Here is a 21,107-nt window from a genome sequence, read left to right as displayed (position 1 = left end):
TTCCCTGAAAATAAGACCCTGTTTTATATTGTTTTTGAACCCCAGAATAAGCGCTTGGCCTTATTTTCGGGGAGGTCTTATTATTTTGGGGTGTGTGGAGCCAGATGGGGCTCTTCTTGTTGTTTTACCTGATTTCCAGCTCTGCGTTTAAATATTTTTGGGGGGAGGCTTATTTTAGTGCATGCGCTCAAAAGCCCAATTGGACTTATTATTAGGTAAAGGTAAAGGTTCCCCTCGCACATACGTGCTACTCGTTGCCGACTCTAGGGGGCGGTGCTCATCTCCGTTTCAAAGCCAAAGAGCCAGCGCTGTCCGAAGACGTCTCCTTGGTCATGTGGCCGGCATGACTAAACGCCAAAGGCGCACGGAATGCTGTTACCTTCCCACCAAAGGTGGTCCCTATTTTTCTACTTGCATTTTTTACATGCTTTCGAACTGCTAGGTTGGCAGAAGCTGAGACAAGTAACAGGAGCTCACCCCATTACATGGCAGCACTAGGGATTCGAACCGCTGAGCTGCTGACCTTTCGATCAACAAGCTCAATGTCCTAGCCCCTGAGCCACCGTGTCCCCGGGCTTATTATTAGGGGATGTCTTATTTTTGGGGAACCAGGGTAGGTAGTCCTCGACTTACGATGGTTAATTTAGTGACCATTCGATGTTACCAACGGTACTGCAAAAAGTGACTTTATGACCATTTTTCATACTTAGGATCCGTGGCAGCATCCCTACGGTCACCTGATTTACATTCGGATGCTTTGACCACTGACTCACATTTACGACGGTTGCAGTGTCCCGCGCGATCACATCATCCCGTTTTGTTGATCTTCTGACGAGCAAAATCAACAGGGAAACCAGGTTCACTTAACCACCCGCGGGACTAATTTAACCGCCGCAGTGATTCATTTAACAAACGTGGCAAGAAAAGTCGTAATGTGGGGGAAGAACCCACTAGACAAATGTCTCGCTTAGCAATATACATTTTGTGCTCAATTTTGTGGTCGTTAAAAGTTGAGGACTACCTGTAATTGGAACGAGCAAGCAGAAGTTTTGGGGGAGCGGTTTAGAGCGCGGAAGTGAAGCCGAGTCGGATCTGGCTAGCAATTGGATGGGGGCCCGTGGGAATCCAGAGCTGTGGGATGTGAAAAGAGATCGCAGAAGAAATGAATGAGAAACTCCTGCAAAACTGCTCAAATTCAGCCAGCAAGGTTGAAGGTTTACTTAAAAACATAAAAAGGTAAAGGTAAAGGTTCTCCTAGCACATATGTGCTAGTCATTCTCGACTCTAGGGGGCGGTGCTCATCTCCGTTTCAAAGCCGAAGAGCCAGCACTGTCCGAAGACGTCTCCGTGGTCATGTGGCCGGCATGACTCAACGCCAAAGGTGCACGGAACGCTGTTGCCTTCCCACCAAAGGTGGTCCCTATTTTTCTACTTGCATTTTTTACGTGCTTTTGAACTGCTACACAGTTACACAGCACCAGGGATTCTGAACTGCTGACCTTTCGATCAACAAGCTCAGCATCTTAGCCATTGAGCCACCGCATCACCCTAAAGAACATATTTAACATTAAAAAAAACAAAAAACAGGTAGATATTTTCAGATTTGCCATTGGGTGGCAACAACTGAGGGATCGAATTAGGACAGGGAAAACCCAACTTTACTTTCCATCTCAGCCACAAATTAGCATTTAGCATTAGCATTTAGACTTACCGTATTTTTTTGGACTATAAGACGCACTGGAGTATAAGACGCACCAAGATTTCGAAGAGGTAAACAAGAAAAAAAAAGGTTTTGCCCTCCCCAGCCCCCCAGGAGCGCTCTGCAGGCCTCCCAACCCCTCTGTTCGTCCCGTTTTTCACAAAAATGGGGCACGCAGAGGGTATGGGAGGCCTACAGAGTGCTCCTGGGGCTGGGAGGCAAAACGGAACAGATGTGAGGTTTGGAAGGCTGAAAACAGGCCTGTTTTTCACAAAAACGAGGCCTGCAGAGGGTTTGGGAGGCCTGCAGAGTACTCCTGGGGGCTGGGGAGGGCAAAAATGCCCGTTTTTGCGAAAAATGGGCCCGTTTTTGGCCTCCCAAACCCTCTACATGTCACATTTTTGCCCTCCCCAGCCCCCAGGAGCACTTTGCAGGCCTCCCAAACCCTCTGCAGGCCCCATTTTTGCAAAAAATGGGCCTGTTTTTGGCAAAAACAGGACATGCGGCGCGGGGTGTTAGGAGGCCAAAAATTGCTGTATTCGGTGTATAAGACACACCAACATTTCCACCCTCTTTTAGGGGGGAAAAAGTGTGTCTTATACTCCAAAAAGTATGGTATATACCACTTCACAGGTCTCTCTAAGCGGTTTACAGAGTCAGCCTATTGCCCCCAACAATCTGGGTCCTCATTTTACCGCCCTCGGAAGGATGGAAGGCTGAGTCAACCTTGAGCCTGTTGAGATTCAAACTGCCAAATTGCAGGCAGCTGGCAGTCAGCAGACGTAGCCTGCAGTCCTGCATTCTAACCACAGCCCCAGATGCTGGGGGGGGGGGGGAAGAGAGACGGGACTCTGGGCCACTCATGTTCAACCTAACCTACCTCACAAGATCGTCGTGGGGGAGAAAATGGGAAGAGGGAGATTCTGTGTGGTGCCTTGAATAAGCAAAGACCGATACTCAATGTTAAAAATTAGGACTGAAGCTTAAAAGAGAAGCAACGTGAATCTGATAATTACCATTTTGTGTTCTTTTGCCAATTCCTGGAAGTGGTTGTGCTGCAGTTCCCAATTAGGGTTCGTCTTTCGGCTGGAGTCCTGAATGCTTCACCTCCCAAGAATTCCCACCAAGGTTGACTGGATTTATTTATAAGCTTTGTGTAATACGCCACTGCAACCTAGATGATGGAGTGGAAAGTTAGGTTGTTAGAATGAAGTCTATAATAAGAATCATTTGCAAACTCACTTGTTTTATTTTTTGATCGTTCATGATGGAAAAAGGTAGAATAATCGAATTGTGATGTTGGAAGGGGCCACTAAGAGCGTGTTTCTCAACCTCCGCAACCACCGGTACCTGTCAGGGAAAGTTGATCTGGGGAATAGGAAGAGCCAAGTTTAGGTTCCTTTTTAGCCATCAAAATTGGATGGTTTGGGGCAACTCCTTCAGTTCGGCCTACCACAGAAGCACGTTTTGGCAATACAACAAAAGGCAAACTTTTTGAGGTTTAGGAAAGAAGGCAAGATAAAAATCCATCCAAAAAGATGGATTTCCTCCCAGCTTGTTTTCTCTGCAGTACATAAATCTCTGAAGAGGCAGCCATTATTTTACGATTATGATCCTGATCTATCCCTGGTTGCTTGTTTGTACACTGAGAGCTTTTGCACCCGAGGCAAATTCCTTGTGTGTCCAATCACGCTCGGCCAATAAAGATTTCTCTTCTATTAAGAAGATCCCGGCTGCCATTGTAAACTCCTCTATGACAGAAAGCTAAGGTTGGGGATGCTAGCCTAGGCAGCTCAAGTAAGCGAGCCACTTTGCATATTTCAGATACAAAGACAAAAAAAAGCTGGTTAAACCACCCTGATGCAAAAAAAATGGTGTTTGCAGATCACCTCAACTGCTACTGGGCTTGATAGGGAATGATTTGCAAACTCTCCTAAACTTAGCATGCGATCTATAGGGTAGTTCATTCAGCAAACCTAGTTAAACAAACCATGAATTATCACAAGAATAGACTAGACTAGACTAGACTAGATTAGAATAGAATAGATTTTTTTATTGGCCAAGTGTGATTGGACACACAAGGAATTTGTCTTGGTGCATATGCTCTCAGTGTACATAAAAGAAAAGATACCTTCATCAAGGTACAACATTTACAACACAATTGATGGTCAATATATCAATATAAATCATAAGGATTGCCAGCAACAAAGTTATAGTCATACAGTCATAAATGGAAAGAGATTGGTGATGGGAACTATGAGAAGATTAATAGTAGTGCAGATTTAGTAAATAGTTTGACAGTGTTGAGGGAATTATTTGTTTAGCAGAGTGATGGCCTTTGGGAAAAAACTGTTCTTGTGTCTAGTTGTTCTGGTGCCAAGAGGTGCCAAGAAGCCACAACTTCCTCAACAGGAGCGATGAAGACTTAGTGCTGCCATCTTACTGGTAAAATAAGTTGACCCTCTCTTCAGATCCTAGAATCATGTCCCCCACCCCATCCTTCTTTTTTCTAAACCAGCCAAACCCAAATTCTGCCAACGGTTCTTCCTACGTTTTAGTCTCCAGTCTTTTTTTAAAAAATTATCTTAGTTGCTCTTCTTTGCACAAGTATCCACATCTTTGTTTTGTCACCTGGGGACCAAAACCGAACGCAGTACAGATAGTCCTCCACTTACGACCTGGAATTGATGTCGCTAAGCGAGACATTCACTCAGTGAGTTTTTGCCCCATTTGACCACCTTTCTTGCCACCGCTGTTAAGCGAATCGCAGCCGCCGTTACAGTTAGTAACAGAGCGCTTATGTGAACCTGGCTTCTCCATTGACTTGGCTTGACAGAAAGGCCCCGGGGACACCACAACCGTCATACATGCGAGTCACTTGTGATTTGATTGATTTGATTGACATGCAAATGTCAATCCGGTGAGGGTGGGAAATGCGGCCAAGGCCCGTAAGGGTGAAAACAAAAAAAGTCACTTTTTCCAGTGCCGTTATAACTTTGGACGGTCACTAAACGAACTGCGGTACGTCGAGGACTGCCTGCGTTCCAGGTGCGGCCTTACCAAGGCATGCACTTAACACGTGTGCGGGTGTGCACACACACATCTGCAGGCATGCCGTTGCAGCCCATTCCTAATTCCTGCCCTCCCAGCGGATCCCCCCCCCACTCCTGTTTGGACCCGACGGGCGTCGCACTCACAGCGGACCCTTGTGGGTGGGGAAGGGCCGTCCCAAGAACCGTCCAAGAACCGGGCAGCCAAGCGGGGTCGAGGGAGGCCGGACGGGTTTGCAACGGGTCGGAGCCGGGACCAGCCGGACGGGCTGATCGGACCCGCGACCCCGGTCACCCTATTATATGAACAGGGTGGGATTGGGGAAGAGGGCGGGCGGGTGGTGGGGAGGTCACTTCTCTCGGCTCTTCCCGGGGCGGCTCTTCCTTCTTCCTTCCCTCCCTCCCTCCGGCTGTCAAGTACCGGCCGCTCACCTGGCGCGCGCGCGCGCCTCGCGCTCGGGCTCCGCTTCGCTTTTCCGCGCGGAGAAACAGGAAAAAGGTTCCTTCTCTCTTTCCCGGGGGCGCGCGGGCGCGCGCTCGCTTCCCTCCCACCCCTCCCCGCGCTCCACAGAAACACACACACACACACACACACATATATATATATAGAAAACGCCGCCGTCTATTCTAGGCAGCCGAACTCGTCTGCTTTTCATGCCCTTAAATCCCGCCCCTTTCCCGGGAGAAGCGTGGACGGCTTGGGATCATGGCGGGCGCCTCCCCCCTCCCCTCCCCTCCCTCCCCCCCTCCCTTTGGAGCCTCAGCGGAGCGGAGGAGCGCGTAAAGCTGCCCTCCCCGCCCTCCGCTTGAGCCCGGGGGACGGTGGGAGGAGAAGGGAGGGGTTTGGAGCTCTGCAGCCCCCAAGGAAACGGAGCAGCCACCCCAAAGGACCCGCTTTTTCTTCAGAAGCGGCAGAGCGGGGCGGGTGGGGGGGACGGTGCCAAGGGGAGAAGCCATATATAGAGCATAGGGGTGGGGAAACGATGGCCCCTTTATGAGTTGTGGACTTCGACTCCCAGAATTCCTGAGCCAGCCATGCTGATGAGCCACACTGGCTCAGGAATTCTGGGAGTTGAAGTCCACAAGTCATAAAGGGGCCATCGTGCTGGCTCAAGGATTCTACCATTACAATTTGAATAGAGCTGGAAGGGGCCTTGGAGCAGTGGTGAAATCCAGAGTTTTCTTTACTACCGGTTCTGTAGGCGTGGCATGGTGGGCGTGGTGTGGCTTGGTGGGCGTGGCAGGGGAAGGATACTGCAAAATGTCCATTCCCTCCCCACTCCAGGGAAAAGATATTGCAAAATCTCCATTCCCACCCCACTCTGGGGCCAGCCATAGGTAGTGTTTGCAGGTTCTCCGACCTAGTCAAAATTTCCGCTACTGGTTCTCCAAACTGCTCAAAATTTCCGCTACCAGTTCTCCAGAACCTGCTGGATTTCACCCTTTATTTATTTATTTATTTATTATTTATTTATTAATCACATTTATATACCGCCCTATCTCCCGAGGGACTCAGGGCGGTTCACAGGCAAGTAAAAGACATATAAATACAGACTAAAACCACAGTTAAAAAACTTATTCTACAAAGCCGAATTAAAAAGCAATATAAATAATAAAAACCATTTAAAACCAATATAAATTTAAAAACTAATCCAGTCCTGCGCAGATGAATAAGTGTGTTTTAAGCTCGCGACGGAAGGTTCGGAGGTCCGGAAGTTGACGGAGTCCTGGGGGGAGTTCGTTCCAGAGGGTGGGAGCCCCCACAGAGAAGGCCCTTCCCCTGGGTGTCGCCAGACGGCACTGCCTAGCTGACGGCACCCTGAGGAGTCCCTCTCTGAGAGCGCACGGGTCGGTGAGAGGTATTCGGTAGCAGTAGGTGGTCCCGTAAGTAGCCCGGCCCTATGCCATGGAGCGCTTTAAAGATGGTCACCAAAACCTTGAAGCGCACCCGGAAGGCCACAGGTAGCCAGTGCAGTCTGCGCAGGATAGGTGTCACACAGGAGCCACACCCTTGCCTTGGAGATCTTCTAGTCCAGCGGTTCTCAACCTGTGGGTCGGGACCCCGTTGGGGGGTCGAATGACGATTTGCCAGGGGTCGCCTAAGACCATTGCAAATATGGGAAGTATACTTGCGAGTCGAAGAATCGCGCTCCAATGGTTGACTCCACAAGCCAGCTGCAGGCTCTTCAAATCACTAGCCGAATTCGGCTTCAGGCGCAATGAATTAAAAAAGAGAGAAATCTTTGCTCTGATGTCTCCCTCTCAAGCCAGCTGCAATCGCTCCCAATCGCTAACCTAATCTGGCTTCAGGCGCAATAAACTTAATAGGGGAGGAGTCTCCGCTTTAATGCCTCCGTCCTCAAGGCAATCGCAAGCAGTTCAGATCGCTAGCCAATACGGCTTCAGGCGTGATAAATTCAAAACGAAAATAATTTTACGGTTGGGGTCGCCACATCGTGGGGAATTGTATTAAAGGGATCGCAGCACTATAAAGGTTGAGAACCACTGTTCTAGTCCAATCCCCTGGTCAAGCAGGAAGGCCTATACCGTTTTAGACAGTTTGCTGTTTACTCTCTCCCTGAAATTCTCCAATGATGGAGCACCCACAACTTCTGGAGGCAAGTCACTCCAAGTGGTTAATTGTTCTCACTCCTTAATTCCAGGTTGCTTCTTTCCTTAGATGGGCTGTCTGCTAAAATAAAGCCAGGTCATGACACACACTTGAAAATAAATAAGGAAGCCTGTAATTGCGGAATGTGTCTGGCAAGGAGAAAGAATGCTACAGGAAATATGCATGTGTAAATCTTGTAACAACTCTGGGTAGTTAGAAAGCTGACAACTTGCAGATCTCAGCTAACAATTAGGAATAGTGATGGTCTGCAGCCAATAAAATGTGTATTAGATAACTCCTGGGGCATTCATTAGCCAAGGCTTAGGAATAGGGACAGCTAGAGACCAATAGAACAAATTGTAAAATTATTATTAAAATGTTTATTAGATGATATTATCTCAGCTTGTCCCGCCTTTTCTTTTAGTGAAAATATATAAAGCTTACTTAATTCTTGGTTCTTGGCATTTTGTCCAAGATGAGTACTTGGAGTACTCCAATAAAAAGCAATCAGAAAACCTGAACTTCGTGTCTGGCGTCCACAATTGGCTTTGGCACCAGGCTCAGACCCAAATTGGGGACAACACTTGATTAGTTTCCATCCATTGCTTCTTGTCTTGACTTCTTCTGGTGCTTTGGAAAATAAGTTGACCTCCCTCCTCTTCGTGGAAGTCCCTCATATATTGGCATACAGCTATCATGTCACCCCTAGCCCTTCTTTTCTCTAGACTGGCCATACCCGATTCCCGAAACCGTTCTTCAGATGTTTTAGTCTCCAGGTCTTTAATCATCCTAGCTGCTCTTCTCTGCACTTTTTCCAAAGTCTCAACATATTTTTTGTAATGTTGGGAGCAAAACTGGATGCAGTATTCCAGGTGTGGCCTTAACTAAGGATTTATAAAAGTGAATAAAATAGGAATAGAACAGAATAAGCTGGGAGGGACCTTGGAGGTCTTCTAGTAATAGTTTTATACAGTTTGAAGGAGTCTGGAAAGCTGCTGCTGCTGAGAGAGTGATACAATTTGTTAAGTGAGTTTTTCCCCGTTTTATGACTTTCCTGGTCACATTCGTTAAGTGAATCACTCAGTCCTTCAATTAGTAACCCGGTTGTTAAGTGAACTTTGCTTGTCAGAAGGTCGCAAAAGGGGATTGTGTGAACCTGGGACACTGCAACCGTCACACAGGTCAGTCAGTTGTCGAGCATCCGAATGTGAACCACACACACAGCTGTGGGGATGCTAGAAATAAGTGTGAAAAACACTCATAAACCACTTTTTTCAGTGGTGGTGTAACTTCGAACGGTCACTAAATGAACCGTTGTAAGTCGAGGAGTACCTGTATTGTTGAGTGCATTGCTAGATTTCATTCATAAATAAATAAATAAACAAGGGCCGTGGTGGCTCAAGGCTGTAAGAAGCCTGTTATTAAAACCAGCTGCCTGCAATTACTGCAGGTTCAAGCCCCACCAGGTCCGAGGTTGACTCAGCCTTCCATCCTTTATAAGGTAGGTAAAATGAGGACCCAGATTGTTGGGGGGGGCAATAAGTTGACTTTGTAAATATACAAATAGGATGAGACTATTGCCTTACACACTGTAAGCCGCCCTGAGTCTTCGGAGAAAGGCGGGATATAAATGTAAAAAAAAAAAAAAGATACGTAATTGCTAGTCGTGATAAGATATGTGCATAAAAGGAAGTGCAGTAGGAGTAGCAGTAGATTTGGGGAAAACTCGTATTATAGTTTGCAGAAGTATAACCAGGCAGATGGAGACCTTAAACAAATCCTTAGGGGAAAGCCCCTGCCTTAACCAGCCCCCAAACACTTACTCTCTGTGGCCACAACAGACTTGCGGTCTGTTGCACAGAAAGAACGGCAGGAAGTAAAAGTGGGCTGGCTGGCTGGAAAGTTTACAAGAAATACCTAGAATTTCTGTTGCAACATAACATATATGCCATGTATTTTGCACACACACACAGAGCAATGCTAGCTTACTCTAGATTTATTAAATTTACATGCCACCCATCTCACTCTGAAAAGCAATTCTGGCTGGCTTACAATTAAAATCATAAACGTAAAAATATTTTAAATGTTAAATACGGTAAATCCACCAGCTGCCTTCAACGTTGATCCCCCCACCCCTTGAGAACCCAGGCTAAAACTGGCAGATCCAGGCATTAAAACGCCCTTAAAATGCTAAATTGCTGAATTAACTGGATTAATTCTAGGTTTGCACAGCACACCTGACTATCCTAGTTAACAACCCAAAGGGTGGCATTCACATCTCACGTTAAACATGGTTAATGCATGGTTCCACCCATGATGAGAATCCACAAGGTAAATGCTATATAACTAGGCTGTCAGCCTCCACTCCAAACTTCATATCTCTTTGTATTCCTTATATTCAGTTGTTAGATAGCATGGGATTGTATTTCTAATGTAAATAGCTATTAGATTCAAGTTAAGCAGAGAGGGGCCTTAAGAGTGTCGGTCTGACATAATTAAGGTGGGAGGGGAGATTAATGTTTTGAATTCAACAGGAATGTTTGAACGCGAACTCTAACGGACACTGCATTCCTGATTTGATTGACAACCAGAGACCTGCGGAAGAAGATTACCCCGGGAACCCGGGAAGGAGCTGGCATTGGACCAGACCTGATGACCTTTTGGGAAAGAGGAGGGAGGAATAGGGGTGATACAGATTGTTAGCCATATTTTGTCTCAGATTCAACTTAGAACTGCTGCTATCCAGATGTAACTAGTAAAAGTACTTTTATTTGCAAATGAAGTCAAGGTGTATTCTTTCCTGGTTATAATCAGAGGCAGCCTGACATAAGCTGTTAAATAAGTCGAGTAAATTCAAGTCACTAATTAGCTAGGCGCATTTTTGGAAAAATCCGTTCAGCTGTCTTCTCAGCTTCCGCACATTTGCAAAGCTGCATTTCTACAAAAAAGAAGATGCATTAAGTGATGGCTTCTGAACAACGTGTTCAAGGGATGGCATGATATCAGTCTTCCAATATCTTAAGAGGCTGCCACAAAGAAGAGGGGGCAGTGGTTCAAATTCAAATATTTTTACTACTGTTCCTGTGGGCGTGACTTGATGGGCGTGGTGTGGCCTGGTGGGTGTGGCAGGAGGATACTGCAAAATCCCCATTCCCTCCCCACTCCAGAACCTGCTGGATTTCACCTGAGAGGGTGGGGGGGGTCAACCCATTAGCACCTGAAAGCAGGACAAGAACAGGAGTGAAATCCAGCAGATTCTAACAGGTTCTGGAGAACTGGTAGCGGACATTTTGAGTAGTTCGGAGAACTGCAACCTCTGGCTGGCCCCAAAGTGGGGTAGGAATGGAAATTTTGCAATATCCTTCCCCTGCCACACCCACCAAGCCACGCCCACAGAACCGGTAGAGAAAAAATTTGAATTTCACCCCTAGACAAGAAGCAATGTATGGGACCTCATTTCTATAACGAGGTCTCCGCTTCTCCTCCTTTTGCTTGTAGGAATTTAGCACACACACCCCTCCTAGAAGAATGAAATATTTTAGAAAATATTTAAAAAGGCAGAATATATTTCCCTGGATGAGAAATGGAGAAACATGTTTTAAAGACAAAGCAGCTCCCTGCAACTTCCTGCCACCCCCCACCTTTGTCAATGGGCCATTAAAGCCTCAGCCAAGCTCACTCATTTCCCCCCACCTTTGTCAATGGGTCAGAGGTAGAAACTCATTCTCCCCACCTTTGTCAATGGGCCATCATCTGCAACATAATAGAACCCATCTAGCAACAGAAACTCACCATATGGCAAGGCTCAGGCAAGCTTGAGGGACAACCTACAATGTTAGCTAAGACCCCTAGACCACCTGGGAGTTTGACAACCAATCAGGATACTCTTCCTGTGCCCCAGAAAGTTCAAAGCTCAGAAAAAGCATAAAGCCAGGGAGCGCACAGGATCTCAGCCCTTTTCTGTTTAGGAACTCAAGCCATGTGATCCTGGCCACCATTAAACCATCTTTCCAAGCAGCCTCCATGTTTCCAGTGTCTTTGTCCCCACTTGGAACTGAACCCAGATGGATATTTCTTCCAACATGCTTCAGGAAAATTCAAAACCAAGCAGTGCCCCCTGTTGGAGAAAGATCCCCATGACTTCCTTCCGTCCTCTCTCAAACTTCCTTTGGCCTCTTTAGGTCTAAGAAACCAAACTGGGTAACTTTAAAACTTTTTAAAAGCCTTCAAGAATATTTAAGGTGCTCGATTTCTCAATGCTACAGGTTGGCAGGGGCTGATGGTTCTGGCATTCTTACTGCTGAGAGTTAAATATTTGAAATAAATAAATAAAATAAAAACAAACTTTAAGAATGGGTCTTCTCTCTTTTGAGAGGAATCTGTCATAACTTCCAACCATCATTAAGCAGCCGATCATTACTTGTATTCCAGTCCTCTACAATCTATAAAAGAACAACTAAACAGCAACACAGGTAGTCCTCGACTTAACAGTTCATTTAGTGACCATTCAAAGTTACAGTGGCTTCTTATGACCATTTTTCACACAACCATTGCAGCATCCCTATGATCAAAATTCAGCCGCTTGGCAACTGACTCATAGTTATGACCGCTGCTGGGTCCCAAGGTCATGTGATCCCCTTTTGCGAGCTTCTGACAAACAAAGTCAATGGGAAAACCAGATTCACTTAACAACTGTGTTACTAGCTTAACAAATGTAATGATTCACTTAACAACTCTAGCAAGCAAGGTCGTAAAAAGGGGGGAAACTCACTGAACAAATGTTTCACTTAGCAACATGTTGGGCTCAATTGTGGTTGTAACTTGAGGACTACCCGTAATGGATTCTCAAGAGGGCTTTTTTTTCTTTCCTATTTCTTTTTTTTTTCCTCCTTCCATGTTATACTTGTTGAGATTGTTAGCTCATAGGTTTTATTGGTTTTACCTAACCCGGGAGTTGGTTTTTTTGCTAAAGCAGAAGGTAAAATCTGCTTTAGCTCATCAGAATTGCCTTTCTCATTCACTGCACGTGGAAGTCTGAATTTGCTTGCTTTTCTCTTCTTCCCTGAACAAAGCAAAACTACTCCCATTTCTACAGTTTCATAGGCTGATGAAAAACAACAAAAGATTTCCAATCAGTTGTCCTCTTTCTCATTATTTTAATTTTTCTTCTTTGTACGTAGATCAGTGTTTTTCAACCTTAGTAACTTTAAGATGTGTGGACTTCAACTCCCAGAATTCCTCAGTGAGCAAAGCTGGCTGAGGAATTCTGGGAATTGAAGTCCACAAGTCTTAAAGTTGCCAAGGTTGAGAAACACTTAACACAGATCTTTCCAGATGTTTCCAGGCCAGCCCAGCCCAGCCTTCTACTGCACAAGCATGCGTGTGCACAATCTACGACAACCGCTCGGCAAGATTTCTCTGAAAAGTCTTTTATTACCATCCGAGCATTTACACAACTTTATTAAGATGGAGAAATGTGAGCTGCACTCGCTCACTGTCTTTTAAAAAAAAAAGTTTGCCCTCAGATTGAAATGATATCATATTCAAGGTGCTGTCCCAGTCCTACCAATTTGGGAAGGTGCTCTTCCATCCACCCACCCCATGCTCCTGAAAAAAATGTGTCCCTTTTATTCTGAAAAAGATTTGGGCATCGCCTCTTGCTTTTGCGTGCGTCGCTTGGGGTTTGCCCATCTCCGTGCAAGCGCAAGGCCTTCTGCACACACGCAGAGCCTTGAAAATGTGGGGAAATGGGGCGTCATAACGTCCGCGTGGGTGGGGCGGAGTGGCATTCCGCATTCGACCCTACCAGTTCGGCCGAACTGGATAGAACCAGCACTGGGTTTGCCGCTCCCAGTGAAAAACTCTCAAGCGCTGAAGAGGACTTGATTTATCACAAAAGCCTTTGCTACGGTCGGATTCCCGCCTTGCTCTTTCCCCGCGTGGATCTTCTGATGGGTAGCCAGGCAGTCGCCCCGACTGAAGCTCTTCCCGCATTCAGAGCACCGATAGGGTTTTACCCCCGTGTGAAGCCGCTGATGCCGGATTAGGTCCGAGTTCTGACTGAAGCTTTTCTCGCACTCGGAGCACTTGTAGGGTTTCTCCCGGGTGTGGATCCGCTGATGCCTGACGAGACTCGAATGGGCGCTTAAGCTTAGGCCGCAGTCGGAGCAGCTGAAGGGCTTCTGACCCGTGTGCATCCTCAGGTGCATATCCAAGATGGACTTGCGAAGAAACGTCTTGCCGCAGTTGGAGCAGTCGTAGAGCTTCTCCAGCCGGTGGACTCTCTGGTGCGACGTAAGGTTCGCTTTGTGACCGAAGCCCTTGCCGCAGTCCGAGCATTTATGGGGCAGTTCTCGGCCATGGAGTCTTTGATGGAGGGGGACCCCCTTCCCAAAAGCTGAGTTTTTGCTTGGTCTCTCCTCAGGGATAACAACGAGGCACCGGTTTTTCCTCTTCTTCCGTTGCTTTTCCTGAGGAACTGGGACCTCGTCCACATCAGCGGTCCGATCCGACAGAGATTTATCCTTTTCTCCGGCCGGATCACATTCCTGCATCTGTGAAATATCCGGATTCCAGGTGATTTCCCTCAGAGCTTCACATCTGGCTCTTTCCAACTCTTTAGGTATTTCACCTCCATCTTCCTTCTTGGAGACACTTTCTGGAACAAGGAGAGAGACACCAAATGAAATACAGGTAGTTCTCGACTTACAACAGTTTGTTTAGTGATCGTCGGAGGGGAACATCAGAGTCACTTAACAACCATGTAACTAACTGAACAACTGCAATGATTCCCTTACATACATATCCTGTTTCCCCCAAAATAAGACCCAACTGGAAAATAATTCCTAGCATGATTTTTCATGATGCTCGTAATATAAGCCCTACCCCCAAAATAAGCCCCAGTTAAGATCGTCAGCCAGATGGATGCATTTAGTAACATATTTCCAAAAAAATAAGACCTAACCAGAAAATAAGCCCTAATGCATCTTTTGGAGCAAAAATTAATATAAGACCGGTCTTGTTTTCGGGAAAACACAGTAAACTCCTTAGAACTAAATAGAGAATGGTCCTAGTAAATTAAACATTTCTGATTTAACATTTAATGTTTCACCTTGTAAAAGAATGACGTTCAAAATGTGTACCGTGTTTCCTCAAAAATAAGCCCTCCTCCGAAAATAAGCCCTCCCCCCAAAATATTTAAATGCATGCGCAGTCAGTCCCCACCATTTCCTCTGGTTAGGGTTAGGGAGACAGAGCTGGAAATCGGGTAAGATGGCAGGAGGATCCCCGTTTTGCTCCACGCACCCCAAAATAATAAGACTTCCCCGAAAATAAGGTCAAGTGCTTATTTCAGGGTTTCAAAAAAATATAAGGCAGAGTCTTATTTTCGGGGAAATACGGGTATGTATGTACCGTATTATAACATAACATAACAACAGAGTTGGAAGGGACCTTGGAGGCCTTCTAGTCCAACCCCCTGCCCAGGCAGGAAACCCTACACCATCTCAGTCAGATGGTTATCCAACATTTTCTTAAAAATTTCCAGTGTTGGAGCATTCACAACTTCTGCAGGCAAGTCGTTCCACTTATTAATTGTTCTAACTGTCAGGAAATTTCTCCTTAGTTCTAAGTTGCTTCTTTCTTTGATCAGTTTCCACCCATTGCTTCTTGTTCTACCCTCAGGTGCTTTGGAGAACAGCCCGACTCCCTCTTCTTTGTGGCAACCCCTGAGATATTGGAACACTGCTATCATGTCTCCCCTAGTCCTTCTTTTTATTAAACTAGACATACCCAGTTCCTGCAACCGTTCTTCATATGTTTTAGCCTCCAGTCCTCTAATCATCTTTGTTGCTCTTCTCTGCACTCTTTCTAGAGTCTCAACATCTTTTTTACATCGTGGAGACCAAAACTGGATGCAATATTCCAAGTGTGGCCTTACCAAGGCATTATAAAGTGGCACTAACACTTCATGTGATCTTGATTTTATCCCTCTGTTTATGCAGCCCAGAACTGTGTTGGCTTATGTACACATATGTACGTATGTGTATGTATCACTAAATATTAAATCAGAAATATTCAATTCACCCAGAGCATTCTACATTTAGTTCTAAGGAGACAAGGTGTATAGGAAAAACCTCTTTTTGACTCCTGGGGATTTCATGGACATATCCAAAATTCTCTTAATTTTCCAATCTAATCAGCAGACCTGTGATTTCTTGGTGGTCTCCCATCCATGAGCAATCCTGCTTAACTCCAATCCCAAGACGAAAAGACTGTGAGCCTGCTTAGTTTTTCAAGTAGGCCCTGCTTTAAGAAAAGGAGTGATAAGGATGGATTTTTAAGACCCGAAGAGTCTAGTGGGAATTCACAGAAATTCATCACACCTTTCCTGATTGACTAAACCCAGTTCAGGTTTTCTTAAGTTAAATATTGATCCTGGTTGTGAATTACTAATAAACATATCTTCCGTGAATCAGTCTAATTTCATTTTATATTCTGCATCTTAGAGCAGGGGTCTCCAACCTTGGTCCCTTTAAGACTTGTGGACTTCAACTCCCAGAGTTCCTCAGCCAGCTTTGCTGGCTGAGGGACTCTGGGAGTTGAAGTCCACTAGTCTTAAAGGGACCAAGGTTGGAGACCCTGTCTTAGAGAGTATCATAATACCTGTGGCAGTGTTTAACAAAGAATTTTATTATTGTTCTAACATCCTATTTTGGTCTACCTTAAATCTCCTGCCACAGGGCTTCTTGCATAACCATGAGATTTCAAATTACGAGAGGTTACAAAATCTATAATTTTACATACATATCCAGGGGCATCTCACTCTAACGTGAGCGAAATCCTGAACTCAACTTTTTTTTAATCTGACAGCAATTCAAGATTGTTTAAGAAGGTAGGTGTCCATTTACCTGGAGGCGTTCCTTCTTCTGAACTCTGAAAAAATGTTTTGTTTTTCTCTCCCAGCCAAGAGACATCACTTTGGGGTAACAGTGGACTTTCTGCAGCAGATGACAAAAAAGCAATACAGATATATGAGTTAATTTCTACATTTCTAATGGTAGACAAGTATTTCAGTCCTTAAGAAGAAGAATCTGTTGACCTCACCTGTCTTGTTAATCTAAGCTCAGAATGGCCATTGAGTAATGCCTATGATAGCAATAGCACTTAGACTTTCATAGTGCTTTTACAGCCCTCTTTAAGCGGTTTACAGAGTCAGCATATTGCCCCCAACAATCTGGGTCTTCATTTTACCCACTTCAGAAGGATGGAAGGCTGAGTCGACCTTGAGCCAGTGAGATTCAAACTGCCGAACTGCAGCTAGCAGTCCGCTGAAGTAGCCTGCAGAAATGCACTCTAACCACTGCGCCACCTTGGCTATGAGCTACAGACACAAATATGGTATTTCCTGACAGTTAAAACAATTAATCAGTGGAACAACTTGCCTGCAGAAGCTGTGAATGCTCCAACACTGGAAGTTTTTAAGATGTTGGATAACCATTTGTCTGAAGTGGTGTAGGGATTCCTGCCTAAGCAGGGGGTTGGACTAGAAGACCTCCAAGGTCCCTTCCAACTATTCTATTCTATTCTATTCTATTCTATTCTATTCTATTCTATTCTATTCTATTCTATTCTATTCTATTCTATTCTATAATTTAATTTAATGTAATTTAATTTAAATAAATAATGTAATGTAGTGTAATGTAATGTAATGTAATGTAATGTAATGTAATGTAATGTAATGTAATATAATATAATATAATATAATATAATATAATATAATATAATATAATATAACTATTAATTGTTTCATAGTTCCCATCACCAATCTTTCCACTTATGACTGTATGACTATAACTTGTTGCTGGCAATCCTTATGATTTATATTGATATATTGACCATCAATTGTGTTGTAAGTGTTGTACCTTGATGAACGTATCTTTTCTTTTATGTACACTGAGAGCATACGCACCAAGACAAATTCCTTGTGTGTCCAATCACACTTGGCCAATAAAATTCTATTCTATTCTATTCTATTCTATAATATAATATAATATAATATAATAATGTAATATATCTACGGAGATTCTCAGTCATCCAGGTCATGGTTGTCCCAAATGTGCTTTTTTTAAAAGAGGCAGCTGGACTTTCTGTTTTTTTCTTTGAAGACATTTCACTTCTCATCCAAGAAACTTCTTCAACTCTGACTGGATGGTGGGGAATGGAATCCAGTCAGAGCTGAAGAAGCTTCTTGGATGAGAAGCAAAACATCTTAAAAAAAAAAACCCAGAAAGTCCAATTGCCTCTTGAAAAAACATCTTTGGGACAACCATTAATGATACTGTCTCTTAGGAAACCTGTTGCAGCAGGCAACTATCTTTGCCAAAGAGCTAGACTAGATGATCTTTTTAGTTCCCACACAGTATCTCTATAATGGTTTGCTTGGAGGACTTGTGTGTTTATTCCTTGAAGTTTCAGGGACTCTTTCATGAGAAATAGATTCATTTTCTCCCAAAGGTGGCCTTGAGGCTCTCCAGTTTATTCCATGTTAGCTTCTTACAACCAGCCCTCACTCTTATGACCATTGAAGCATTCCCACAGTCAGGTGATCAAAATCCAACCGCCTGACAACCAGTATGGATCTAGCAGAGTCCGGGGATCACATGATCACCATTTGTGACTCTCCTACACCCCCACTTTTACGATCTGCTTCGGTTGGGAGGAGGTTTCTATGTATTTCTAGCAGGACTAACAGATTCTGTAACAGCTTTGTTGCCTCTGCCCTCCGTCTGGTAAACTCGCAAGATTCGTTTGGCTTGCCATGTACAAGTGTACATCCAAACTAGACTGTGTTGTTTCTCTGTGCAATATAATATATGTTGGTATATGCATAATTTTGTATTTGTATATTTATTTATTCTGTCATGTATGTATGTAGTATACAGTAGCGGCCAAAATTGTGGAAACCTTTTGGGAAAAGTGTATTTTTGAGGTTTGATGACTAATAACACCACTTTTTTTGGGGAGTTTCAAGATAATCCTATTCCACTGCTGGAATGGCCTGGGAATAGCCCAGACCTTAACCCAACTGAAAATCTATGGAGCCGACTAAAGAAACTTGTGAGTCAGAAGTGACCCAGTAATAAAACTCAGTTAATAGACGCAATCATTCAATCTTGGTTTCACATTGTAACAGCTGCAGAACTAAAAGACTTGGTTTACTCCATGGGAAGACATAAGACCGTAATTCATGCTACAGGTTATTCAACTAAGTATTAACTGACATGATAATTTTTGTCTATCTCGTTTTTTTTATGGTGATAATTTTTGCATTTCTCATTTGTTCTACGTTTCACTTTACTTCTTTATACTGTAACTGCTAATCTAATAGCAAATCATTCATAAAAGTTATTGCATTACATTCTTGATTAAATTATCTTTCCATTGATATATAACTGTTGTGACCCAGGTTCCTGGACCCGGACTCCTGGACTCGGATGATTCAGAAAGTGAGGGAGAAGACCTGGCAAGCCCTGCTTCTCTTGAGCCCTTTCCCTCCCTGGCACCCACTCAAAGGGAGGAGGAGGGGCCGGCAAAGCCTGATTCCCTGGAGCCTTCTTCTGATTTGGCAACGCCCCAAGAACAGTTTTGGAGTGATGCAAGACTGCGCAGGCGTGACCGGCGCGCGCAGCAGAGGAAGAGTTGGGACAAAGCCAAGTCATAATTGTCATGCAGTGACATCTGCAGAGACTATAAATAGGAGGCGGGACTTCCTGGTTTTTTGTCTTGGACAAAGTAATGAATTTGCGCGGGCAAACTGTATCAATGGAGGGAAGAATATATTCGTGAGTAATTCTGGCCTTATCTGTAATTTCCTTGTTATCTCCAGAAACTTGGCAGGCCCGTGGGTAGACGTGGCCAGGACATTTATATATATGTAAATAAATCAGAAAAGGAGGCCTCTGACTGACTCTTTGCTGGGAGTATTGGGGGAAGGGAAACAGAACAATAACTTTATGGTACTACTCCCCCAAAAAGTGATGTTATTAGCTAGTTTTAGAAAATACATTTTCCCCCAAAAGGTTTCCACAATTTTGGCCACTACTGTATATTGGAGGTCCTTTGAGAAATGTGTGCAATGAAATTTCATTTTAATTTATGCCGATTAGACTACATTTAAAATGACAATAAAGTTAACCTAAGTCTAAGTCTTGTGACCTTCCCAGCCCAGCTTCCAACGAGTAAAGTCAATGTGGTTAAACCAGATTTGCTTAACAACCAACTTGATTCATTTAATTGCAGTGATTTGTTTAACAACTGTAGCAAAAAAAAAAAAGAGAGGGAGAGAAGAAGTCATAATTCACTTAACAACTGGTTTGTTTGCTTGCTTGCTGGTCCGATTGCGGTCATAAATGACTTACTAACTTTCTTCAAGTTTGCTTTTGGGATGAGGAAAGCAAATGAGGTCACAGAAGAATTGTAGACACTGCACCTCCTGAATGCTGAATCTGGGTGAAAAATTAAATAGGCACCGTGGGGAACCCAGCGAAGGATCTTGGAGTCTTAGTGGACAACCAATTAAATATGAGCCAGCAGTGTGCAGCGACAGCCAAAAAAGCCAATGCAATCCTAAACTGCATTAACAGAGGGATACCATGAAGATCAAGAGAGGTACTAACACCACTCTATAAAACCTTAGTAAGACCACACCCAAATTACTGCATCCAGTTTTGGTCACCAAACTATAAAAAAGATGTGGAGACTCTAGAAAGAGCGCAGAGAAGAGCAACCAGGATGATTAGGGGACTGGAGGCTGAAAAGTATGATAGACGGTTGCAGGAACTGGGCATGGCTAGTCTAGTGAAGAGAAGGACCAGGGGAGACATGATAGCTGTTGTGTCTTGTCCGCTCTCACAGCAGCCGGGGCCTTCTTATCTGCTCCCGAACACGGAGGAATGTATGCCTCCCGGCCCAAGTCCTGGCTCCATGCCCAGACAAGCTGAAGAGGAGGGGGCACCTCCCGGTCCCAGCCCTGGCTCCATGCCCAAGCAGGCTGCAGAGGAGGGAGCATCCCCCGGGCCCAGCCCTGGCTCCATGCCCAGGCAAACGGAGCAGCTAGACCCCTCCCCCTCCTCCACAGCATGTGAGCCTGAGGAAAGTTTATTTCCAACAGCTGCTGATTGGAGTGACCCTCGCATCAGAAGACTGGATAGGCGGAGGCAACAGAAGGAAGGGAGGGGCAGGCCTTAATGAGTGCTGAGTCATGGAGCCACACCCCATGGCCTATATAAAGGATCTGCTTTCTGACAGTCTCTGAGTCAGGCAAAGTCGAACTTATCTTGCTGAAGTCACTTATTGGTCTCCTGCCTGCTCTGAGGACTTTGCTAGGACTTTGGGCAGAGCTGCAGAGGCAAGCCTGATTCGGATTTCCCTGACCCGGCCGTCAGCGGAGGAGTGGGACACGACAATAGCAGTCTTCCAATATTTGAGGGGCTGCCACAGAGAGGAGTGGGTCAAGCTGTTTTCCAAAGCACCTGAAGGCCAGACAAGGAATAATGGATGGAAACTGAACAAAGAGAGATTCAACGTGGAAATAAGAAGAAATTTTCTGACAGGGAGAGCAATCAACCCATGGAAGAAGTTGCCTTCAGAAGTTCTGGGAACTTCATCACTGGAGGCTTTCAAGAAGAGACTGGATTGCCATCTGTCAGAAATGGTGTAGGGTCTCTTGCATGGGCGGGGGGTTAGA

The 21,107-nt window shown here is 44.8% G+C and overlaps 1 protein-coding gene and 1 long non-coding RNA gene across 2 annotated transcripts in view; both read right to left on the bottom strand.

Moving 5' to 3' along the window:
* LOC131192853 (zinc finger protein 345-like) overlaps window positions 1-21,107 on the bottom strand; it is a 43,177-nt gene that overhangs the window by 13,270 nt on the left and 8,800 nt on the right. Inside the window, exons 3-4 of the mRNA XM_058172401.1 lie at window positions 16,270-16,359; window positions 13,332-14,018 (exon numbers count right to left, since the gene is read on the bottom strand). Coding sequence (XP_058028384.1) covers window positions 13,332-14,018; window positions 16,270-16,359 — 777 coding nt within the window. The remainder of the gene's footprint in view (window positions 1-13,331; window positions 14,019-16,269; window positions 16,360-21,107) is intronic.
* Window positions 440-5,104, bottom strand: LOC131192858 (uncharacterized). Its single transcript, XR_009153800.1, has 3 exons — window positions 4,897-5,104; window positions 2,716-2,873; window positions 440-1,131 (listed from the first exon to the last, which is right to left on the bottom strand). It is a non-coding gene; the product is annotated as an uncharacterized LOC131192858 (long non-coding RNA).

The sequence above is a fragment of the Ahaetulla prasina genome, chromosome 2, assembly GCF_028640845.1.
Source record: "Ahaetulla prasina isolate Xishuangbanna chromosome 2, ASM2864084v1, whole genome shotgun sequence".
NCBI classification, from domain to species: domain Eukaryota; kingdom Metazoa; phylum Chordata; class Lepidosauria; order Squamata; family Colubridae; genus Ahaetulla; species Ahaetulla prasina.
The sequence above is the reverse complement of the archived record's forward strand: the minus strand, read 5'-3'. Positions and strand labels throughout refer to the sequence as shown.